General features: G+C 33.4%; 3 protein-coding genes across 7 annotated transcripts in view; 2 read left to right on the top strand and 1 right to left on the bottom strand.

Moving 5' to 3' along the window:
• The window catches only part of LOC117337807 (protein broad-minded-like), a 33,200-nt gene extending 21,327 nt beyond the window's left edge, over positions 1–11,873 (top strand). For 4 of the 5 annotated variants that reach the window (XM_033898929.1, XM_033898925.1, XM_033898926.1 and 1 more), the window contains 10 exons: positions 46–136; positions 423–446; positions 3,939–4,073; positions 5,067–5,150; positions 5,402–5,471; positions 6,523–6,644; positions 8,046–8,200; positions 8,742–8,882; positions 9,081–9,269; positions 9,805–11,873. In XM_033898929.1, coding sequence (XP_033754820.1) covers positions 46–136; positions 423–446; positions 3,939–4,073; positions 5,067–5,150; positions 5,402–5,471; positions 6,523–6,644; positions 8,046–8,200; positions 8,742–8,882; positions 9,081–9,269; positions 9,805–9,918 — 1,125 coding nt within the window. In that variant the 3' untranslated portion in view covers positions 9,919–11,873. The remainder of the gene's footprint in view (positions 1–45; positions 137–422; positions 447–3,938; positions 4,074–5,066; positions 5,151–5,401; positions 5,472–6,522; positions 6,645–8,045; positions 8,201–8,741; positions 8,883–9,080; positions 9,270–9,804) is intronic. The other variant, XM_033898928.1, reaches the window with a different exon arrangement.
• A 1,014-nt stretch (positions 11,874–12,887) lies between these two features.
• LOC117337808 (39S ribosomal protein L38, mitochondrial-like) lies at positions 12,888–19,895 on the top strand. The gene is made up of 8 exons (XM_033898930.1): positions 12,888–13,070; positions 13,991–14,113; positions 15,157–15,365; positions 16,014–16,132; positions 16,885–17,043; positions 17,267–17,403; positions 18,142–18,229; positions 19,425–19,895. The coding sequence occupies exons 1-8, from the start codon at positions 12,917–12,919 to the stop codon at positions 19,624–19,626; spliced, it is 1,191 nt and encodes a 396-aa protein (XP_033754821.1). The 5' UTR covers positions 12,888–12,916; the 3' UTR covers positions 19,627–19,895.
• A 229-nt stretch (positions 19,896–20,124) lies between these two features.
• Positions 20,125–24,017, bottom strand: LOC117337809 (CCAAT/enhancer-binding protein gamma-like). The gene is made up of 2 exons (XM_033898931.1): positions 23,880–24,017; positions 20,125–22,558 (listed from the first exon to the last, which is right to left on the bottom strand). Exon 2 carries the CDS (start codon positions 22,474–22,476, stop codon positions 22,087–22,089), a length of 390 nt encoding a protein of 129 aa, XP_033754822.1. The 5' UTR covers positions 22,477–22,558; positions 23,880–24,017; the 3' UTR covers positions 20,125–22,086.
• Between the last annotated feature and the right edge of the window lie 245 nt (positions 24,018–24,262).

Genomic DNA, 24,262 nt, shown 5'->3' with positions numbered 1-24,262 from the left:
CATGTTGACATCACTCCAGTACAATATTTTTTATATTTCCCCCAGGATTCTGTCTACCCGTTCCCGTTGTTTTCGTCATTCCCTGTTCCGCGGGAATACACACCCAGTCTGGGAGGAAGAACCACACTGAAACAAGGTAAGATGTTAGTTCATGCAGAGAGCCGAAAGTTTTTAGTTGATGTTTTATTATTTTACTTTATTTGTTTTGTATAAGGTAAGTTATGCTGTGATTTTGTCTTGTTTTTCAATTTTTGTTAAGTCTGCATTTGACATTTGATATAAGTTATTAGTGTAAGAAAGAAATACTACCATAAGAAAGTTTAAGGAACTGGTAAAGACACATGATCACTGTCTTACATATGAAATGGTTTTAGTGTGATGTTTTATTTTTATTTTTGTAACATTGTGAGATTTGATTACAGCTTTTGTTGAATCAGGAGAGGAAGGTTTGTATAGAGTGATTGGCAGGTTGACAAGCTGTGTAATCCCGCCCTTCCCTGATGCACTCTGTGACCTGCACTCACTGTGTTCTATAAACTACAGCTATTTTAATAAGCACAGACTTGATGAGTTTAAGTGGTTCACATTCAGCATCTAATGAGGGCCCTTGTTGGCAATACAGGTGTCCTATAGTAATCACTCTGTCTTGCCAGCTGGCTGTCTCTCTGTCTGAGTATTTATTGACCGACTTACATAAAAGGTCAATACATTGTAGGTCCAAAGCACAAGATCAAATTTTGTATCTTTCAGTGATGATCATTTTGTTATGGCATTATGAAGCAAAGTTTGGTCTGAATTTAACAACATCTGACCAATTTAGGTCAAGGTCACTGCGTCACAAGGATCAGTGTCCCTGAATCAAAGATTAAGATCAAATTCTGTAGCTTTTGGTTGAGTTGCATCTGTCACAGACCCTGTTACAGCAAATGCATTGCTGGTGGTCAAGATGCTCAATTGAATTGAGTACCCACTTATAATCAGAGGTCACTGATTCAAGTCCAAATCAAGTCATTTTATCCTTTCTCTCCTGTTACAAAATGTACTTCAGATATTATAGGTTGACAAAAAATAATAGTAGTATGTGTCTGACAGGAAAATTATGAGAGAAAGATGAGATTTGTAATGTGAGTTTATGATTTATCAGTTATAAATAGATACAAAGGGATTTGTATAGTAATGTCAACTAATTGAGTGGTTGATCAGAAAAGACGGTTATTATCTTGAGAGGAAGATAAAGTACATTAATGTATATAATTAGCCTATCCTGTCAGGCTTTCACTTCTACACCCTCAGTCTGCATACTCCATTGTTAATCAAAACCAGTACGTCAACCCTGGCCTGGTGTGTTATGATGGCTAGATGATATATGACTGGTTGTTGATCAATCATTGACTAGATATAACATCATTGACTAGATATAACATCATTGACTAGATATTACGGCATTGACTAGATACTACATCATGGACTGGGTATTACATCATTTACTAGATATTACATCATTGACTGGATATTATATCATTGACTAGATACTACATCATTGACTAGATATTACATCATAGACTAGATACTACATCATTGACTGGGTATTACATCATTGACTAGATACAACACCATTGACTGGATATAACATCATTGACTGGGTATTACATCATTGACTGGATATTACATCATTGACTAGATATTACATCATTGACTACATATTACATCATTTACTAGATATTACATCATTGACTGGATATTACATCATTGACTAGATATTACATCATTGACGAGATATTACATCATTGGTTGGATATTACATCATTGACTGGATATTATATCATGGACTGGATATTACATCATTGACTAGATATTACATCATGGACTGGGTATTACATCATTGACTAGATATTACATCATTGACTGGGTATTACATCATTGACTAGATACAACACCATTGACTGGATATTACATCATTGACTGGGTATTACATCATTGACTGGATATTACATCATTGACTAGATATTACATCATTGACTAGATATTACATCATTTACTAGATATTACATCATTGACTGGATATAACATCATTGACTGGGTATTACATCATTGACTGGATATTACATCATTGACTAGATATTACATCATTGACTAGATATTACATCATTGACTGGATATTACATCATTGACTAGATATTACATCATTGACTAGATATTACATCATTGACTGGATATTACATCATTGACTAGATATTACATCATTGACTGGATATTACATCATTGACTAGATATTACATCATTGACTAGATATTACATCATTGACTGGATATTACATCATTGACTGGATATTACATCATTTACTAGATACTATATCATTGACTAGATATAATATCATTGACTAGATATTATATCATTGACTAGATATAACATCATTGACTAGATGTTACATCATAGACTAGATGTTACATCATAGACTAGATACTACATCATTGACTGGGTATTACATCATTGACTAGATGTTACATCGATGACAGGATATCACATCATTGACTAGATGTTACATTATTGACTAGATATTACATCAATGACAGGATATCACATTGATGACTAGATGTTACATTATTGACCAGATATAACATTGATGACAGGATATCACATCAATGACTAGATATTACATCGATGACTAGATATTACATCAATGACTTGATATCACATCAATGATATTACATTTCTGACAATGTATTACTGGCTTATTGCTGAATTGATCAATGTTGAACTTCAAAGCAAATTATCTTCTGGAAAAAAATCCTGCTTCCTTTTCTGCTTTTTCTTCAAATCTGCCCCAGAGTTATATCATCTTAGAGAACTCATTAAATCTTTATTTCAGGTGAGATTTTGAAGCAGAACTGTTTCAGTGTTATGATAAATAATATAACTGTAAATAGTTTAAGCATAAATCCCAGTAACACTGTTTAGAATCCAGACTTAGATATGGTCAGATAGACATGAAGGTTATTCAACAGTAAACAATAGTATTGGAGGTAGTTATTAGAATTAAGAACAGTTTGATGTAAAGTTTTCTGTTTAAGGGTACTTAGTGGTCAGGAGTTACACAAATTGACCTGGTACACATTATTAACAAAATACTCTTAATAACTGGTTTTGATATCATACATTGTATGTTGAATTAATGAATGGAGTATTAACCTATAGATGAGTAATTTCTAAGGAGTACAGACTTGTACCTGAAGATGGTTCGTTGATTTATTTTATTAGGTATAATAGTTCTAGTATTTAGGAATGCCTTGTATTCAGTCAAGACTTGTAAAAGAATGACTTTTTGAAATAGGTCTCAGCAAGTACCATACTACACGGGGTTACATTCACTATTACTTCCCAGCACCCAGAACATGTCATGGCAAAATCAAAGGCACATGGCTAGCTGTATTTCATTGATGTCCAGAAAAATACCTGACCAATCGCAAGGCTGATGCTGCATTGCTGTCGGAGATCACAGAGAAGTGACAACCAAGTTCTAAATCAGTCAATTCTACGGTGGGGTGACCTAGAAACTTGTTAGTTGTACATCAAAGGATCAAACAAGTTTTGTCATAAACTTGATGGTAACTTAGCCTTCAATGTTATGACATATTCCAGGGATGAAGAGAGTGAAAGTCAATGTAACCCCTGGAGTATGGAGAATGTAGATGTATAGAATAGTATCTTTAGTGAGTACAGAAATATAACCTGGGTTTAGAAGACTGTATCTATTTTAGTGCCTTTCACACTATGTGCAGTAGTTATGCTTTCTGAGTTAGATTTACCACAGCCAGTAAGGTGTAGTTAGTAGGTGATCTATCTCGGTACACTAGCATGGTCTCAGCATAACTACAGTACCCTGAAGTGTGTGATCCACAGTGAACAGTTTAATTGATTAACTTGTGTATGTGTTACAGAAAATGACCTAACAAAGTTTTTAAGTAACACCAAGACATTCAAAGCTGACCGTGGAAAGACTACATGGCTGGAAAGATGTAAAAACACTCTCACCAAGATGATTATTGCCAAGTCAGACCAAGTCAAGGGCATGGGTAAGTCAAAATTATCAAGGGAATCAGGAATTCCAAAGTCAAGGGCATGGGTAAGTCAAAATTATCTAGGGAATCTGGAACTCCAAAGTCAAGGGCATGAGTAAGACAAAATTATTTAGGGAATCAGGAATTCCAAAGTCAAGGGCATGAGTAAGTCAAAATTATCGAGGTAATCAGGAATTCCAAAGTCAAGGGCATGGGTAAGTCAAATTTATCAAGGGAATCAGGAATTCCAAAGTCAAGGGCATGGGTAAGTCAAAATTATCTAGGGAATCAGGAATTCCAAATTCAAGGACATGGGTAAGTCAAAATCATCTAGGGAATCAGGAATTTCAAAGTCAATGGCATGGGTAGGTCAAAATTATCAAGGGAATCAGGAATTCCAAAGTCAATGGCATGAGTACTAGTAAGTCAAAATTATCAAGGGAATCAGGAATTCGAAAGTAAAGGTCACTAGGAAATCTAAGGTTAATATGTACATAGGTCTAGGGCATCAGGAACTCTAAACAGTTATATACATTGTATAGGTAAAGGCATTAGAAGGTATGTTCAAGGCAAAGGACACGAAAAGGTGATCAAGGTCAAGGACATGGATAATTGAGCAAGGGCATTGGATATTAGCTACATGAATTATATCATATGGTCAGTCAAAGATGAGGAGATGTAAAAACAAAGGTCATATGTGGACCATATTAGGGTAAAGTTGAGGAAGATTATTACATCCGTAGAGGTCAAGGTCAATAACAGGGATACAATGTATTTTTAATGAAATGACACCAGGTAGTACATAAATGTTATTGTGTGCAAAAATAAAGAAAATAAAAAATTTGTTAAGACAAAACTGCCGCAAGACATTGAATGAGAAAATTTAGAGATTTAGAGCAAATTCTGTCTATGACAAGCTAGATTTGTATTACCTTGTACCTTCATCCATAATGGACCTGCTTCAGCCCAGCACAACTATTAATAACTAAATTTTATGTTTTCTATCAGTGATACAACAGTTGCTGGAGACGTGTGTCCCCCAGATATCAAAAGTCCCGGAGGAGTGCGTGTTTCCCCTACTGGACTATACTGGTAAGTCTGTCTGCTGGTCTATAAATGGCCTTAGTTCTAACTTCTCACATGAAATTGTCAATGTAAAAATATCAAAAATATACTTTGAAATGGCAAATTACCCCTATTTAGATATTGAAAAGACAAAATTGTCTTGATATTTATGCAGAGTTTCCAAAGGTACACAGGTAAAGATAAAGTAATATTTTCTTAATATTTCCTATACACTTGTACATATATTACTCCTATAACTAGTGTTGTCTTGTATACAGGTACAGACAGTGCTGTGAAAGGGTATCATCTGTCTCCACTCCAGACACTGGGAATCAAAATAGCTATCCGGTATGCAGTGTCCTTGTACAGTAAAACTTGTGTACAATGAATCTCAAGGACTATAGGAGATGGTTCATTATATCAGACATTCTTTCTGAATAGGATTTTAAGATATAAGGCTGAGTCAATTCAGGGATTTTGATTTACTTTCATAATAAACCAAAATTAGTATCAATCCTCTTTCTCTTACAAATTGTTTTGGTTTCTGCTTTGAAGATTTTACATCCCAGAAGTAAAAGTTTAATTGTCTAGTAGCTTAATTATGCTTTTAAACCCCCATTACTTTGGCCTGTTGCTGACTCTAAAAATAACATTTAATTTTACCCACAATTCTTAATCGATTTCCTGTTGGGGGAAAACCCCACGAGGCAGAATTAACAACAACACAGTTCTGAATATGACAAAACCCCGACATAACATTATCGTTTAAGGTAATATTTTACCGTTTTTTGACATTTTAACCATCTAAATTACCCTATTTGTTGATAAATGTCTAAAACTTAAAGAAATACATGATGACTTTCGTGAAAATCGGAGCATTTCTATTTTTTTTTGGTCAAATTATTGTATTCGAATAACCGAAAAAAACGACTTTTCCAACCCAATTAAACGATTTTTTTTAACATGATTCAAGAGAAAATGGTTTTGGTTTTTGAATTTTTACCCCAATAAATGAAATATATTAAGCGTTACCTGATTAACTGGAATGTACTGTTACTATACATAAGTATCTGGCTTGTAGCATTACATGTTGATAGGTTCCTCAGTAATTTGTTTGTATGAAGTATAATAGTACATATACATACATGTGTATACTTTTCATTATATACTGCATGTTTAACTAGGCATACATTTTAATTGTTTACTTTAAATACTTTTTTTTCGAAGATCTTGATATATTAATTTGCAACTGTAAAGTATATTCACATATTACCGGGTAAATGAAACTGGAGAAGCCTTTTCTAACTTAAACTATTAAATACATGCTATTTTATGAGCTATGAAATAAATTTAAGTATTATTGACCTACTGTGACCTTTAACCTTATTTAACATTACAGGTATGGGATACACCTGAAGTTGATCCACACCTCGTCAGATGTCACAGAGAAGCTTACTCACCTGATCAAGCAGTGTGCATGCTTCCTACAGCAGCAGCAGAAGTCGGCAGACACTAATATTAGTATCCTTGTCACCAGGTGTAGCTACTGTCAGCGACTTCATGTTCACAGATATTATTTTTTATCATAGAATAATACTACATTTATTTAAGTTTTAAAATACCATTAAAATATTTGGGTAGGAAAGTGAACAAGTATTGATTTTAGTCAAATACATGTACATACAATTATTGTATGTCAAGGTCAACCCACAAGTCAAGGCCACTGATGAGCATAAACATAAAGTGATTTTTATGATAGCTCAAGATTTTCCAAATGATGGTCCATATATATATATATATATATGTATTGACACTATAATACATATATATATGGACAATCATTTGGAAAATCGTGCCAAGCCCCTGTGCAGAACAGTATTAAAAATAGATTCTATTCTAAATCAGTCTTTAATTTTGTGATTTTATTCTTGTCTTGAAAATAGCAAATAACAACCTTTTTGAAGTTAACAAGCTTTAGAGAATACTTTGTGTAAGTGTGCTTATTAAGCTAATTAATGTTATACTGATAAAGCAAGTTACTTTATAACAAAGTCACTGATGTTGTAGACAAGATTTGTGAGCAAAGCGGACAAACAGATGCAAAATGTAATGTTTAAATTATTAAGATAAAGTAAATTGACGATATGTTACCACCACCAGAGTAGTACAAATTTATGTTGACGGAATCTAGAATAGAGAATATTACTTTTCATGAATGTTGAAATTTAAAAAAAATAATTGATATTATGTTCACCATTTAGTGAAGACCTCTACTGAATACTGCAAGGTATCCATCCAAAAACATCACCATCAAAATAGTGATGGTTCTTCCATATTGTATAGTTATTAAATTTCACAGTTGTCCCATCCAGACCAAGTTCTTGGGTAATAAATTTTGTGCAGTCGCGCCTTATAAACATTCTGCAGTAAACAATTGTATACATTTGTTTGTATATATTAATATTCACTCGGTATTTACTTTTGTGCTATTAATATTCATTGACCACGAATATAATGAAATTATCCACAGTGAATATTACCAGGGCCGCAAAGGCTCCGTTGGTTAGAGTGCCAACCATGTAACCTCAGGTGAAGATCGAAGTGCTTGGTTCGATGCTCCCTACCCGTGTCAGTTTGTGTTTCTTGGGAAGCTCAGAAACGGGCTGGTCTGCGCTGTTGTGGTTGTGTCCAGCTGGTCTGCGCTGTTGTGGTTGTGTCCAACACTTTACCCTGGATGGCATACAGTGGGTTTCCCATATGTTGTTCAGTGAGGTAGTCACCTACTACTACAAGGAGACCCCGCCTTAAAATGACACTGGCTGTTCATGAGGCGATAAACCCCGCAAACAAACAAATGTTACGTATAATCTACATGTAGTTTCTCATGTTTATATCTAATAAGACTCCTTAACCTGTGTGTAGAGTTCCTACAGGGTAACTACCCCGGGTTTGACTGGTTTGCTGCCACTGTCTTTCTCATATTTAATGGTAACATAGAGAAGTCCTGGCAGTTCCTGTATAAGTTCTCCACCTTTGGCTGTTCTGGCTATCTCTGGACTCCTCGTCTCCACTCCTCCGTAAGTCTCTATTTACTGTAGAAGCTGTAGAGGTTCAAGATACTACATGTGGATGTATTTACATTTTGGAAAAATTTTGTTTGAAAAATAAAATGTATCCTATTACAGTATGTTTTTACCATTGTATGCAAATTTGTCGCTACCAGCCTATTTTACATCAATTTTCATAAATGGAAATTTTCTGTATTCATTAAACTTGTTGAAGCAGATTAAATATAATTATAAGAAAACTTTTTTCTGATGTGACAAGTTTGATACTCTGTATTCAATAAACCTGTTGAAGCAGATTAAATATAATTATAAGAAAACTTTTTTCTGATGTGACAAGTTTGATACTCTGTATTCATTAAACCTGTTGAAGCAGATTAAATATAAGTACATGTATAAGAAAAAAAATTCTCATATGACAAGTGTGATACACAGATTTAGTCTGTGCCATCAGTGTTTAGATGAATGTTACTTTGTAGAGTTTGTACACAAAGTGATTCAGATTTCAAAACCATTGGCAATTAGAATTTATAACCATGGCTATCTTTTACAGGTTCACCTGCCAAGTGCTCTCATGTCCAGCGGTATATCTCCGCTCTTCTCCAGTACCGGTCATAATATTGAACTCATCCTTCAGATCGAGCTCCCTCTAGTGGCCTCAGCTTTCAGGATGTCAGGATACACACCTGCACAGGTAAATTCCATATCAGACATACTATAGAAAATTAACAATACCATATTGGTAGTCAGGTACGGATCCAAGGTCCTTGTGTCATTAACTGTCCAACTATTAGTATGTTTACTGATAACTGACAAATACAAGGTTCATATTATGCAGATTAGAAAATTCCCCAAAATAATTCTCCTACAAATAGTTGTCTTTGTGTTGTAGATCTGTGTACATTGGCTGAAACAATGTTTCTGGGACTACCTGGACTGGCAGGATATCTGTCACTATGTGTGTGTATGTATCGTCATGGGAATCGACTATCAGGTGTACCTGTGTGTAGCCATCCTACGTCACATGCAGAAGCGCATCATGGAACACATGCAGACCCAAGATCTCATCATCTTCCTCAAGGTAACAAATTGATTCTTAAACAAGTATTATCAATTGGGATCATTTTTCTCAAAGATGTAAAATGATACTTGTGTATTCTAATGGCAATACTCACACTTATCAACCCCTGATGTTGCTGTTTCTGGGGTGACAGAGTGACACAATGACATACAAAGTGTACTGATAATTATAAAAATAGAGTTTGGTCAAGAATGAAGGTTTTCAGGTTTGTTTGTCAAAAAAAAATCAAAACTAACAGCCATACAAAAATGTACTTCATTTATTGTGCTTGATATTTGGATTCAGTGGAAATGCTTGCATATATTTCTGTATGTAATTCTGTGTAAGTGAATTAAAATGGTTTCTTTTTAATTTTAAATGTAATACCTGAAAGTGAAAAATGTTCAGCATTTGAAAGTTACAGAAATTCTTTTTTTGCTGAAAGATGTAAAAAATTTGATAACCATAAACAATTGTTTGTGTGAAAAGTGACATTATTATTAATATACAATGTACTTAATAGACTGATTGGTTTTTAATGTTTCTACTTTTTCAGGAAACTGCTATAGATGGCTTCCATGTGTCCTCAAATTTGAGATTCATGAACGAACTGGAAAAACGCTACAGAAAAATAGTGCTATCTGATATGTTAAACATTTCAAAGCCCTGACTTCTGATAATCTGATTTGTGAGGACCAACTTTGATGGAGTTTCTATCTGTGGAAGGAAATCCTAAACAGTGATAACAGAAAAAATACTAAAGACAATAATTCAGTTTTGTTCAAAAAAATTGGTGCAATGATATTTTTTCAAAACGTTGAATTCATGAAATCATCTCATTATCTCATTTTTATAAAAAAAAAAAAAACCTGAGAAATCATGAAAGTTATCTGGTTCCAAAAGGATCATGCATGGAGGAAAATAATGAACCAGTTAATTTATTGTATCTGAAATATATAATGAAGTACAGTCTAACTTTGTTGTCTCGAAGTCAATGGGGCCATGGAAAATCTTGAGATGTCCTGTGTATTCGAGGTAACAGGGTATATTTTACATAGAATTTTTACACTTCTTTTAACCAATGATAAAAGTCAGTAATGGAAATTTTAAGATATCAAGGCTAGGAAATCTTGGTCTGTGCAGTATCGACTAATGCAACTTTTGGTAAAGATCTGAGGTGTGTGGCTCAATCTTTGCCAGAGAGATTTCTTTACTGTCAGAACTGAATTTTTCCTTCAAGTTAAGCAAGGTTTTTGAGTTAGCGGAGTTTGAAATAATAACTGTAATTAACTGTATAGATTGTAAATTGTAATTATTGTATTAATGGTTTAAGAATGAAAGGATTTATAACGATTAGGTAGCTACTGAAATCAGATGTTAAAATAAAGTTGTGAATTATGTATCTTCTGTGATATTTAAATTGATTGTTTTTACTACTTTGTAGTAATAGTACTGTGAATCATTGTTACATTTACATAGAATTTAATTCATTGAATATATTCCGTTACATGTATAAATATTTTATTTCAAATACCTTGTATGTGAATATAATGTCCTGTCATACAATGATGTGAATCTCAGTAATTTCATTCACCCCACACCCTACCATGTGTACTGTATCACTCTGTATCAGTGGTGTAAGTTGTCCCTGATCATCGTCCAAATCAAGGACAACAATTTAAGATATTTTTGTTACATATGATCCGTCCATATAACATTCCCTCCATGATATAACTTCTTCACACAATGGCAGTAAATTTAACTGAACTTATAATCACAAAGTTGTTGATAAAGAGAGGTTGTAAACTTTGTAGTAAGTTTATTTTTTTCACTTCATCCTCATGTACCCACTTAAAATGTAGAATAATTGATGTCTCCATTTCTATATTCCCATCTCACCTGAACAATTACCTGGTACAAAGGCGATGTTGTTCATCCCTGCATTTTATCTGAACATCAATTATTTCACTTACCTTCATATTGAAAACTATTTATCATGCAATTACATGTAGCTTTTTGTGTACATAGCACAAATTCAGGAAAACTTAGATGATAACAATGTTCCATTGTTAAACTGAGGGCGGTATTATATACAGTATTATCAATTTTTATTTTATCAAAACTAAAGAGGACCATTTTAGGTAAAAGAAAACAAAATAATGAAGAGAGCAGTATCAGTTTTTTTTATCTGACAATGGCTTCCTCTGGGATTATCCTGAAGATTATACTGCTAGAAGTTGGTCCTAAATATGTACACATGCAGTTTGCCTCTCATCCATTTCTTATATTCAGAATTATAAATTTTTTTGTAACTTAATTTTTGGACAACTCTACTATTTTATCAGATTTTCTGGATGTCGAGAATTGTCTTTGTAATTCAAAACTTTTAAACTTTTCAGGACACTAATCCGTCTTCAGCTTTCAAGTATATTCCTGAGTTTGTCCTATCATCATGCACTTCGTTCATGTGACAATATCACCTGTCATCAGAATCACAACCTGACACAACTGAATGCCACTACTTGCAAACATTTTAGTGATGACTATGATACATGTGTTCACCGTGTTATTTATTTAATGTAATGACTTTTACATTCCGAAATAAAGTGATATGTTTAGAACTTACATTTGTGTTTTGTTACATTGAATAAAAAATAAATAAAATATTATTAGGTCTATGACATAAATCTTACCATTTCCCAGCAAGAGGATATACATAATGAATTATAATCAACCAGGTTTTCACATTTCATAATAATGCTAGCACATGCAGACTTAATTTGAATGCAAGAAAAAATTTCAACAAAAAAAACAAACTTTTTCATCAATTGTTATCCTACGGCATGGATTAAAATGGATGTGTTAGATTTGACCTAGAATAATTTGTACTAGAAAATATTGTTCGATCGTGATTTGCAGGTTTGAGTTTGATATATTTTAAGACAAGGGAGATTGAAGCTAATCAATGTAAGTAACAGGGATAAGAATGAAAGCCTTTAAGTTGTAACATTTAAGGTCTTTTTATAAAAAAAATCTATACACCTATATTGATGATATACCTAGTCTCAATTTAAGGGTTTCTCAGCAAAATGTCATGACCTAAATATTGTAGCACGACAACCCAATTGAATAACACATACTCTCAATGCTAATGCCAATGAGGCAGCAGCTATACTTAATTTTAATAGTTAATGATAATAGTAACTCCATTCAAAGGTTACTCTATAAGAGGCAACTAATGTGGGAACCCCTAGCGTGACTATGAGATACAGCATTAAATTTCACTCATTGTGATGTTAATTGGACCAATCAATGCTCCTGAGGCAAGACACTTCAATAACCTTTTTACTCTGGATGGCATGCGACAGGCCTCCTGAATGTTGTTCAGTGATGTAGCCACTCCCTACTACAAGGATACCTTGCATCAAAATAACCTGACATGGCTGTTCATATAAAACAATATATAACCCAACAAACAAGCAAATTGGATCTAAAAAAATCATTGAGCTTGATTCTGTGTTATAGCGCTACAACTACAGTAACGTTGTGCAAATGTCTTTCAGCAATGTATGGCCTCCTGTTCATTTGGCAGTATGGTCCAAGGGAGATAACCCCCATTTTTCAGGAATCAAGCATAGTCCAGGGGAGCTAACCCAAGGTCAACCAAGATGGCGACCTCCATACGAGTTGGGTCGGCATGTGTTCGAAATTTTCTGCGTACAGATGTTGGAATAATTAAACAACACATTAGACAGCGGTGGAAGTGGAGACATAGAGGGAAAGGTCCCGAGGAAGCTAAAACATATGATGAACGTGTTACGGGTATGTTCTATAATTCAGAATAGCATTGTATCGATGACAGTTTTCGACTCGAACGTTACTGTACTGTACTGTAGATCTAGATCTACTGTACTTTGAGTTATCTGTTTATTACCTGTTGAGAATGACAGCTGCTCATTTGAAAGTTCAATCTCGATTCTAGTACTTCAATACATCCTCGGGACTCAGAAGATCACATTCTTGTCACAATGGCACAACTTCGTTTTAAATTTAAATAACAATCCTTATCCACAACAGAGACATATAGTTCTATATACGTCTCTGTCCACACACAGGGGCATATCCAGTTTTATATTACAAAAAATAGTCAGAAATACCTATATATATTTCAATATATATAGGTATTTCTGACTATTTTTTGTAATATAAAACTAGACATGCCCCTGTGGTCCACAAGAAAAAATTTGACAGGTTTTTCAGCATGTTGTAGATATGTAAAATGTACATTGTTTGTGAGAGTAACATAATAAATTTGAGAGAAAAAACGTAACTTTCTCATGCAAACTACAATGTAAATATAAGGAAATTGAAATAGTTATGAATAATTTTCAAAAGAAAAAGTGAATTGTTCGACATACAATGTAGACAAAATAAAATCACAGGTCAGGAACTTAAGTTATAATGAAATTGTCTAATTTTAATTAGTAACATCATTTCATGTCTATTTATGCATCGGTACAATATGCAACATTGGAATCGATTATAAAACGCTTTTTCAAAAAATACCCGTTTCTGGTTGTAACTTGTTATAATATAGAGTGCACATGTCCTCAACGTTTATGTTTGTGTAATTAATAAGCTAAGTCTAAATTTATTCTGATCGTTTGGAAATTCAGAGGCAAACAGAATGTATGTGTAGTTAAAATTTAAAGTACATTGTATTTTTTTATTTCTTGATACAGCACTGAGCAAAGAGAAACCCAGGGTGATTAACATTGGATTTAAACTACCAACATCAAAGGAGTTTGACATTCCTGAAAAGAAGTTGGAAGATTCAGAAAAGCAGTTATTGGATTCAAAAGATGGTAGGTGTATCTCTTTAACAAAGCCAGAATTAAGAATAGAGATACTAGGATGGGAATTTAATATTCCCCCAAAGTTGAATAAGCAAGCTTAATCATGTAACTGGAGGGCTATGTTTTCCTGTTTATCTTATAAGGGAAATCCAGTTGCCTGAATTGGGATGATTTTACATATGGCTGTAACTAACAATAGACAATGGCATTCATGTACAGTACAAGTAATTGTGTATCTGTGTATAATTGAAAGGTAAAACATTTAACATATCAGTATTGTTTTGCTTTGATGTTTGACTTCAATAACAGTAGAGTGAGAATGATTAGAATTCTATGTTGATAGCAATTGATTCATTGTGGCTCCTTTTTTTACCTCAGGTGGTTGTTGTTCGTAGAGGAAAAAATCCAAATCCAAACTTTATGTATAATTACAGTGACCTAATTTTTGACCCCATTTGTTCAAAAGGTGATTAACTATAATCACTTAATTAGTGAAAATCTCATTTCTCTTCTACTTGAAAACTTGTGTGTGTACATTCCTTAATATAGACAGGTACTAGAGAGACTGATTAGTGCTATATTTTCATATAATTTTGTCAAGTTTGTTTTGCCAGAAATTCCTTCATCAGGATATTAAAATTGATATTAAACTGCGATTAGCCTGATCACCTTTTGAACAACTGGACCTAGATGGTTAACACATGTACAAAGGATGATGGTTATGAACTAATGCATGCATCATGACATTCCAATTTAAATCATCATACTTGCCAACTTTTAAAAATTCTCATGGGGGAGAAAGTGCAAGAGCAACATTTTTGACCGGACAACACATTTTGCGTACAACGCATTTAGCAAACAAAAATTAAGGGGAGATAATTTGCTATTGGAAAATAACTTCCCTGTCTGAGCAAAAACAAAACACAACAAAAAAATCCCAATTATTAATTTGCAGTTTTATACTATCTTGTATTGATCTTTTTGATATTTTTAAATTACATTATAATCTCTGAAATATTTTTTTTTATTAAATTTTTTGTATTCATTTGCAGACGAGACTGTAATGAAATCCATTAATGACTTATGGTACGGCATGGGTTGGAGCAAGAATATGCGGGCTGTGGCACAACATTACGGCGTGTATCGTGACCTCTTCTATGATGCTTACTTCTATCCACAATTCCCTCTGAATGTCTTCTATGAATACGACAATGAAACCGTGACAGCTGTTTACAATGGAAATATTATTTCTCCATCAGAGGTCATTTAACATTTATAATGACCAAGGTTTTTTTCAGTCTACTTGTATGCTGTATACAGGTGTTAAGATAATTGGAGGAAACAGTTTAAGAAAAAACAAGCATTTACAGTGATATTCAGGGTATATAACAAGAAAACAGATTTGTGTCATTCTTTATAGATTCAATATAGGGAATCATTTCTTTTTTATGCAAAGCTATTTTTCATCAATTTATTTTTGGAAAAAAAGGAGTGTGCATAATTTTTATGTCAGAATTGTTTTCACAGGATTTTAAGAACACACCAATACTGATAATATGTTTGAATAGCTACACAATAAATAGCTCAAAAGTTGAATAATTTTTATCATTCTATAATAGTCTATTAAATTTTCCGTCTTTTTGTAATACAGAGTTATCTGTTCTTGTGAGCAGGTATTGTTACATCATCAGTTTGCGTGAGAAAGTTGTTTTTTTCAAATTTATTCTCACTAACAAATGATGTAACAATCAATACCTGCTCACAAGAGTAGATAACTCTGCATTACGAAAAGATGAAATAGAGAAACAGTTATAGAGGTATATATCTGATGTGGGTTTGAATCACACAGATTAACAGATTTTGTTGACTAAATACAATCAAGACTTTCAAATTCTTTTTTTGTTGACAGGTAGAAGAACGGCCACAAGTAGAGTATGACTTCGCTCCTGACAAACTGTACACACTGGCCCTCACTGCTCCTGACAGCCATCTTCAGAAAAATGCTGTTGAATACCTACACTGGCTTGTGTAAGTTTTATAAATTGGGACTTCAACTGTTTTCTGTCTTCTTAGCTCTTACAGGGGGCAATCTGATTAAAGTTATCTGTCCATGCTTTGTTACTCAGAAAATATCAATTTAATCAGATTGTACAGGGGGTTGTTATAGCTAAGATGCAGAGGTGAGTGTTCAATCCCTACCTGTGGTGGTTTGTTTTTCTAATGAAAGCTCGGATCATGAATTGTCCTGTGTTTTTATGGTTGTGTCCCTTGGGCAAGACACTTCATTCCCATTGCTCAGGATGGCATATTATGGGCTTTCAGGCTGTCCAATAATATAGCCACCAGCTATTACAACAAGACTGTACCTCTACCCTGGCTGTTCATGGGGGAATACAATCAGAAAACAACATCAATACAACAATAGTATGCCCACCAAATTGCCTTTGAAGCATTGAAAATTAGAAGCACGCCACTTATTTTCAGGGAGTCTATTTATGAAAAAGACCCAATTTATAAAATACTCAACACAAACCCTTTTCATCAATTATCAGAATCTGATTATGATGGGTTGTTTCAATCAACTCTCATCATTGGTCTGGGGTTCATCCTTAAACAAGATTGTAAGCATCATATTTCATATACTAGATGTGGATTTCCAATTATATATAGTTAAGCAGACAATATAATGATTTTTGAAACTAAAAAGAAAACAAGCTTCTTGTTAACTTTTTTTCGCTGACACCCCCATCCCAATTTACTCCATTTTCTCTTTTTTTTAGTGGTAACATACCTGGTGATGATATTAGTAAAGGGGAAGAACTCTGTTGCTACCTGCCGCCATTTCCTGTCCGTGGTACAGGTTTCCACAGATATGTGTTTGTCCTGTATGAACAGGAAAAAGAAATAGACTTTTCTCAGGAGAAAAGACCAGATAATTGGTAAGTAGGTATAGAAAAGCAAGTACTGTGTAACGTTTCAGAGAAGTAGAAACCTTGATGATTTATGCCCTTGATAGGATGTCAAGAATGATAAGTGTACATTCAAGGCAGTTTGAAGATTCGGTATTAGTCACATATCACCATCAAGGCAGTTTGAGGATTCGGTATTGGTCACATATCACAATAAGAAATTGTTAAGAATGAAATTTATTTTTTACTTCAGCATGTCACTACAGCAGCGAACTTTCCGGACATCGACGTTCTATAAAAACCTACAAGATGATATCACACCAGTGTCTATGGCATTTTTCCAGAGTGAATGGGACGATTCAGTGACTAAAACGTTTTGGAACAAATTAGGTAGGCTTATTGATCAAAACATGTTTCAGGGCTTTCATGGTTCTTATGCTTTGTTTGATAGTTTGAACACTATAGGGGCCTGTTTCGTTTATGCGGACAAACTGGTCCATCTGTTTTCAAATGTAATATTTCAAGCATATATCTTGACGAACCGAGATATTAATGCAGGTCTTGAAGAAAGTACTGTCGAAGCTCGTTTGAAGATTTTAAAAAAAATCAAGAGGTCCATCCTTATTTCAGAAACAAACAACCTTGTCCAAATGGTCCAATTGTTTGGACCGCAATAAACGAAAATGGTCAAGCGTACTAGTTCATTTATCAAAGTTGTAACTTGGCCTTTGATTCTGACTTTTTGATTCTTGATTTTTGACTATACACTATCAATATTTTGTCAAATTTCTCATTTGCATACAAAGCTCAATTGCGGATTCTTCCTGTGCTGCAATTTCAAACAAAAAACATTTAACCAGACTGAATTTGGACAATCAATTGTCCAGGTTCTAAGCATTCAATCTACAAAATTTTGATATCAGGTGATGCTCCAATGTTGATTAGGTGTATTATCTTTGGCAATTGTTGCATTAACGAATTCAAATACATTTTGGAAATCATTTACTTTGTATAATGTTCCATAGTTTCCTAAATTAAGGAATGTGAGAAAAAGATTAAGGAAACTTTCTTTTTCAAACCTTACAGTATCTGGTAACTGTTGTATTGAGTAATATTCTTCTATTTCAGATATGAAGGAGCCATCATTTGAATTCATGCATCCACCACCCTATCATCCAAAACAAGAGAAGTTTCCCCAAGCAAAACCCTTCAACCTGTAAGTTACATGGTGTGAACAAATATATTACATGGTTCGTACAGATGATTGAAAGTGCTGGAATCTGGAGTCAGTGCTTGAATTTGCTAAGGAGTGCTTGAAAAGCACTTGAATTCATTCTTAACTTGCTGTAAACATGCATTTTCAGATTCCTTAAAAATGAGTTATTTATCAAAAGAAAATTATAAAAAGATTTTTTTTAATCATCAGAATTATTTACTTTAATTTTCGATAATTTCCAGATTACGATATTTGGTTATCTATTACAAACAGTCTTTTGTGTACTTGACTAATACATGACATAAAACTTTCTTATCATGTCAAAGACAAAAATTACTTTGATTCCTAATACAAGTTTGGACAAAACATGCACCTGGAAACTTGAGAAAAAATGCTTGAAAAGTGCTTGAATTTTGGGATTAAAAATCTGTTTAAACCATGTATTACTGTGTCAACAAGGCAGTGTTCGAAAGTAAAGGTGGTCCGATGGTCAGAGGCTATAGAAAACCTGATCAGTCTATATAAAATTTCTAAGTGTTGGCCCCATTGACTATGAAAAGTTTGAGTCCTGACATACATTACAATTCATTTAAACAACATTCCTATATTTTCTGACAAACAATCATATAAAATATACCATCGAGGTGTTTTTTTTACCGAGAACAGCACGTTATTGGCTTCAAACATTTGAGTGAGTATATATGATGCAAGCGGTTGCACGACACAGATACTTATGCTGCTTTCAACAGTATGTGTTTACAAAATGGGTCTATGGAAAAATGACTTAGGCTATGAGACTTCAATTTTCTGTAGACCAATTGTCGAAGGAATTTTCATATATACTTTCATACACTGACAAGGACTCTTCTTCTACTTGTTTTACGATACTTTTGAGTTGTTTGCTATGGCACAGTATTCATCAGCCTTTAAAAGCTCACATTTCCTGAACAACTAACTGGATTACTTTGATGTATTGTCATGATTGTGGAATCAAATTTTCCATTTCTGTTAAATTTTCAACAAACTGTTCATTATATTGGTAGGACTTAACCCTACCTCCACCCGCTACTGTCGATATAAGAGGTAATGTTTAGCACTCTTTAGTACTGATTTTGTATATTAATTATTTGGTATATGATACTAAATCTATATATAAAGATGCTATTCAGTCTTGTCTTTTGTACAATCCCTACAGGTACCTTGACAGATACCGTGATGTGAAGGATATCAATGAAGAAGTATTAAAGGAGAAATTAAAGACACTATCACCTCTGTCTCCACCTTCACCCAGACCAAAATATCCCAACCTTGTCCAGGAAAAATATGCTCCAAGCTGGCTAAGACTTAAAAACAAACACAAGCGTCTTCGGGAAATGCAATGGGAAGACCTGAATTGAAATACTTTTTTTTTTTACAGTCCAGTAGAGATTTGTTTTCACGGATCTTTGAAATGTAGGAAAACATTCATAATATTGAAAGATCTTTTAGCGATGCATATAATGATAATGTTTGTGTTAGAAATATTGGGTAAATGTTAATGAAAGTTCAGTACTTCAATAAGATAATAAACAAAAGGCTTGAAAGTGGAAATATAGAATGTGTAATGCATGTGTGTACGTATGTGTGTAGTGTATTATTTATGTAAATAAATTGATATTAGAATACATTTGTACATTGTATTTTTATTTAATTGCCTACATTTAATTCTACTTGGAAATTCTGTCTAATGATTAAATGGGAACACTTCTTGTGATATCAAAATTTCTGTACTTTATAACAAATGGTACACTGTTCTTTTGATATTAAAATCACTATACTGTACTTAGTTGTGATACAATGTATTAGTTTTTCGAAGATTTCTCTCGGACTCGTTCAATTAAAAACAAATACATTAATATAATTCATAATATTTAATACACAATATTGTGAACATATGTATACATAAAGTATAATGAAATACTTAATTCAGACTGACCACAGGTACTTAACACCAATTATCAACCCTGTGTAATATGTAACCAAGTACAATATTACAGTCACATATTTGAGTTGGAAATTTGTGCCAAGTTGCAGTGAGACAGACCACTACCAAGCATACAATATATACTTATAGCAACGACATAAACCATAAACTGTCACTGGGTTTGGCTTTTAGGCTCCGAGTTGACAAATAGAAGCACACACAAAAATGTCCATGAATCAATTTATACACTTCAAATTGTTAAATGAACAATGGCCATAATATGAGACCAAGTTCGAGTTTCAAAGCTTACACATTGTACAATACACTTAAATTTTATATTTTATTCTTTGTTATGTTATTCCAATTATTATATCAATATTAGCAAATGCTATCAGTGTATCAGAGGAAAGTTGCACTATTTATCAAAATTTCTCCTCTTCCACTGGAGAGTTGTTTCCCCTAGACCATTCATATATCAAGTACCACTCTACAACACTTCAAACTGTTTAATTATATGGTGCGAGCTACAAACTATGAAAAAAACAAGCAAAAATGTATTAAAAAGATAATTATAAAGACAAATTTATGTCGTGACTAAAACACGATAATCAGTAATATATTCATGATTTTACTGTTGGAATCAATGCAAACTAATCGGGAAATCTACCTTCTTAATACTGTACAGCTCATAACTAAAATCAAATGTAATTTAGAAACATTATCACACAAAGCAACATACAATGTAAAGGACAAACTGAACACTGAAATACTATGGATTTAGTTTGTGATGTGTGAATATCTGACTGGGCAAACAATTCTTGGCATACCAAATAATTAAACCATAAACAAACATTAAATATTATGGACAATATTAATACTATCAAAGCTACAGATTAAAAAAAAAGAGCATCTTTTATTTAACAACTTGAATATCCACAGTGAAACTAGTCCTGACTTAATCTGGATCAGAGCATACTCGATGGCATGAATATCTACACTAGTAATATCATAAACATTATACAATGTATCTAAATCAGTTGTAGGACACATGAAAAAAAATTAAAATATGACTTTTGCTATTTTTTGCATGAAAACTGAGAAATTTTAAGTATTTTTAGTCCAATTATTCAAAATTTGTCTAGTTTTTTTCCATTATCCTTGTCAAGAAAACTTCACAAAAGAGTTGGGTTCAGCAAGAATAATAATAAACAATGAACTTACAATAACTATTATCTTTGAGGAAATTAAAAGTGTAAAATATATAGCTTTAATTAGTTTCAATTCAATTATAAATGTTCTTTTCATTAACCTCCCTTACATTGTAAAATACTGTCAAGAACATTTCTCGACACATTGAACAGCTTTTTTAATGACTAAAAACTGAATAAATTAAACTTAAAAAAGATAATATGATTCGAAGGTAAATGAAAAAATAATATTTATCTGAGAAATTCAATTAAAGATATATAATGAAAAAATGATCGAATAAAGTTAACATTTCAATCTTGTTGCCTGAAGTAAAACCATTCACGACAGCTCAAGATTTATTTTTAAAAAATGACAAAATCAGTATTTCCTCTATAGATCAACTCTTATAGTATGTACATATACAAACCATTACACAATCAATGTCATTAATATAATTTAACACACATACCAAGGATGTCCGTAATATAAGTACTTGCACTATCATGACATTTACTTTAAAAGTTTGATGCAGATTAAACAATGAATAATATATAGATGATAGATTAAGGGACAAGAAATGCTATAAGAACCCACTGATAAAAAACAGACGCTTCTGTATTTTATCAAAAAAATTAAATACACTACTGCACAAAGTCATCTCCACTAAAGTCAAGTTTTTAAAGAAAAGACGAAGCTGGGCCGCTAGTCACTGGGAATTCATCTTCGAGTACTCGTGGTCTGTAGAGGCCTCTTTGATCTCGGTGTTGCCTTGCCCTCCACAGCCCGGAGAAACTGTTCCTGCATGAGCTAAAAACAAATCCTTTAAAACACTTAATTCTTTGGAGAGAATTTGAACTTTCTGTTCCAACATTTCATTCTCACTGCGAAGCCTGTTAACCTGCTCACTAGTTTCCTTAGCCTTGGCACGGCTCTTCTCACGGCTTTTTCTGACAGCAATGTTATTTCTTTCTCTCCTCTTTGTGTACTCGTCACTGCCTTTCTGGTATCTTGACTTCTTATTTCCGCTTAATTGATGTTCATCATCGGAGTCAGAGTCGGACATGCTCTCGTAATCCATAATTCTCTTTGGAGGCATACTTATCAAAATTAAACTGAAAATAAACAGTGGTGCAGCTGTTGAAGTGGTCCTGTTCACTCTTGTCTATGGCACTGGGAACCTACCAAATAAAAAATAGTCGAAGTTAATCACACTGCAATTCACTTTTTTTAAAGACACTTGTTTTTTTTCAAAAGCAAAATATTGCATTTTCCTTATTCAGTAAGGCTGTGGTACTAGTAGAGTTTGAGAAGTTATTTTAAAATTAACATACATTATACAACCACCTGAAAGTTTTAACTCATGACTTATAAACTTTATGCCAGATGTCATTAGTTCAATCTTTGATGAAGATATTGAATAAACACACTGTCAGATCTTTGTAACAAAAGCAACTACATGATGTTGTCATTTTTGAATATCAGTTCGAACAAGAATTTCAAATATGAATCGTATTCCTATTCAAATGCAAGTTTTAGGCAAGGAGCCATGGACCACCAGCTTTCCAGTCCACAGCTCTGAGAAAATTTTTATGTAACACAAAACTAGAACACTATACTAAAGCCCTTCTTAACTATGGTATGTGTTAGACCCCAAATGCACATCAATCAATGTTTTCTAACTACAGAGCCTCTGAAACTCCTATAGCTTGAACTTTGAATGGTCAACAGCAACAAATGTATCAGTAATGCAAAAAGTACACTATGTCGAATGCTTACAACATGATTCAAACCTGTTTTCCAGTCGGTCTACAACTGTATTGTAGCGGAACTGAACTGGGATGAATGCAGGGGACCACGTAGCTGAATTGGTAGATCATCCAGCTAGTGTTCAGAGGTCCAATCAAGCTAAAAGGACCTTCTAGCATAAAGTTTTTCCTGAGGAATACCATTTTAAGCATGGTCACCTCTGAAAACTACATCCTGATTCTATTTACCTCCAATGTAACAGGATCATCAGGGATCAAACTAGTTTTGGCCAAAGTTTTCCCTAGAAACTAAACTGGTAAATCAGTGTGCTTTGGTGTCCCATTGAAAGCTACACGACCAAGACAGTGTGCTACTTTGTATTGATTTTGTGGAAAATCAGTATCGATAAGGAATGGGGACCAGACAATAGAAATATTTCTATCTGATGAAATACGCACGAAGACAGTTTGACACTAAAAAGAGAGAAAATCCATAAAATAGCTTTCGCTACGACTAAGAACCTTTTCTTATAGCATTCGTCAGTGAAATGTAGAACGACTGTCTGGTATAACATCAACAAAACACCAGCTGTCAAGTACCGAGTGATTGCGACATCACATGCAAATCTAACCTAAACAGAAACCTAGAAAGGGAATCGGTGTGCTTTCGTAACGAAAACACAGATTTCCTGCTTTGTTATAACCAGAAAACTTATCTGCAATATAAATAAGTCGTTATTAAATATATGTTCACCTCACAACGTGCTTATAAGCCCTCTAATTGTCGATTCTTCCTTCAAATGTTGACTTCGTACCACTGGAAATTGGTAAGAAAATTACTGAGCTTGATAATCTACACAGAATAACTGTGATGCAATAGCAAATCAGCCAATGAAAGACGGAAAACCCCTAACTTACGAAGCAACGCACTTGATATAATTTCGCCATTTGATTGGTCAATTATTTTCAAAAATATATGTCTCGTACAAATATAACGTTTTGAAATAGAAAATGATTAAAAGGATGAAATAAAAACATAATTTGTTTAAAATATGTTTGTGTTATAATTTGTTGGAATAAAAACGTGCATTCAACTAAACGGGCAAAAAAGAATCACAAGAGTTAATTTGACGTACA

Source organism: Pecten maximus, chromosome 11 (assembly GCF_902652985.1).
Source record: "Pecten maximus chromosome 11, xPecMax1.1, whole genome shotgun sequence".
Taxonomy (NCBI): Eukaryota; Metazoa; Mollusca; class Bivalvia; order Pectinida; family Pectinidae; genus Pecten; species Pecten maximus.
This window is presented reverse-complemented; position numbering and strand designations above follow the sequence as displayed.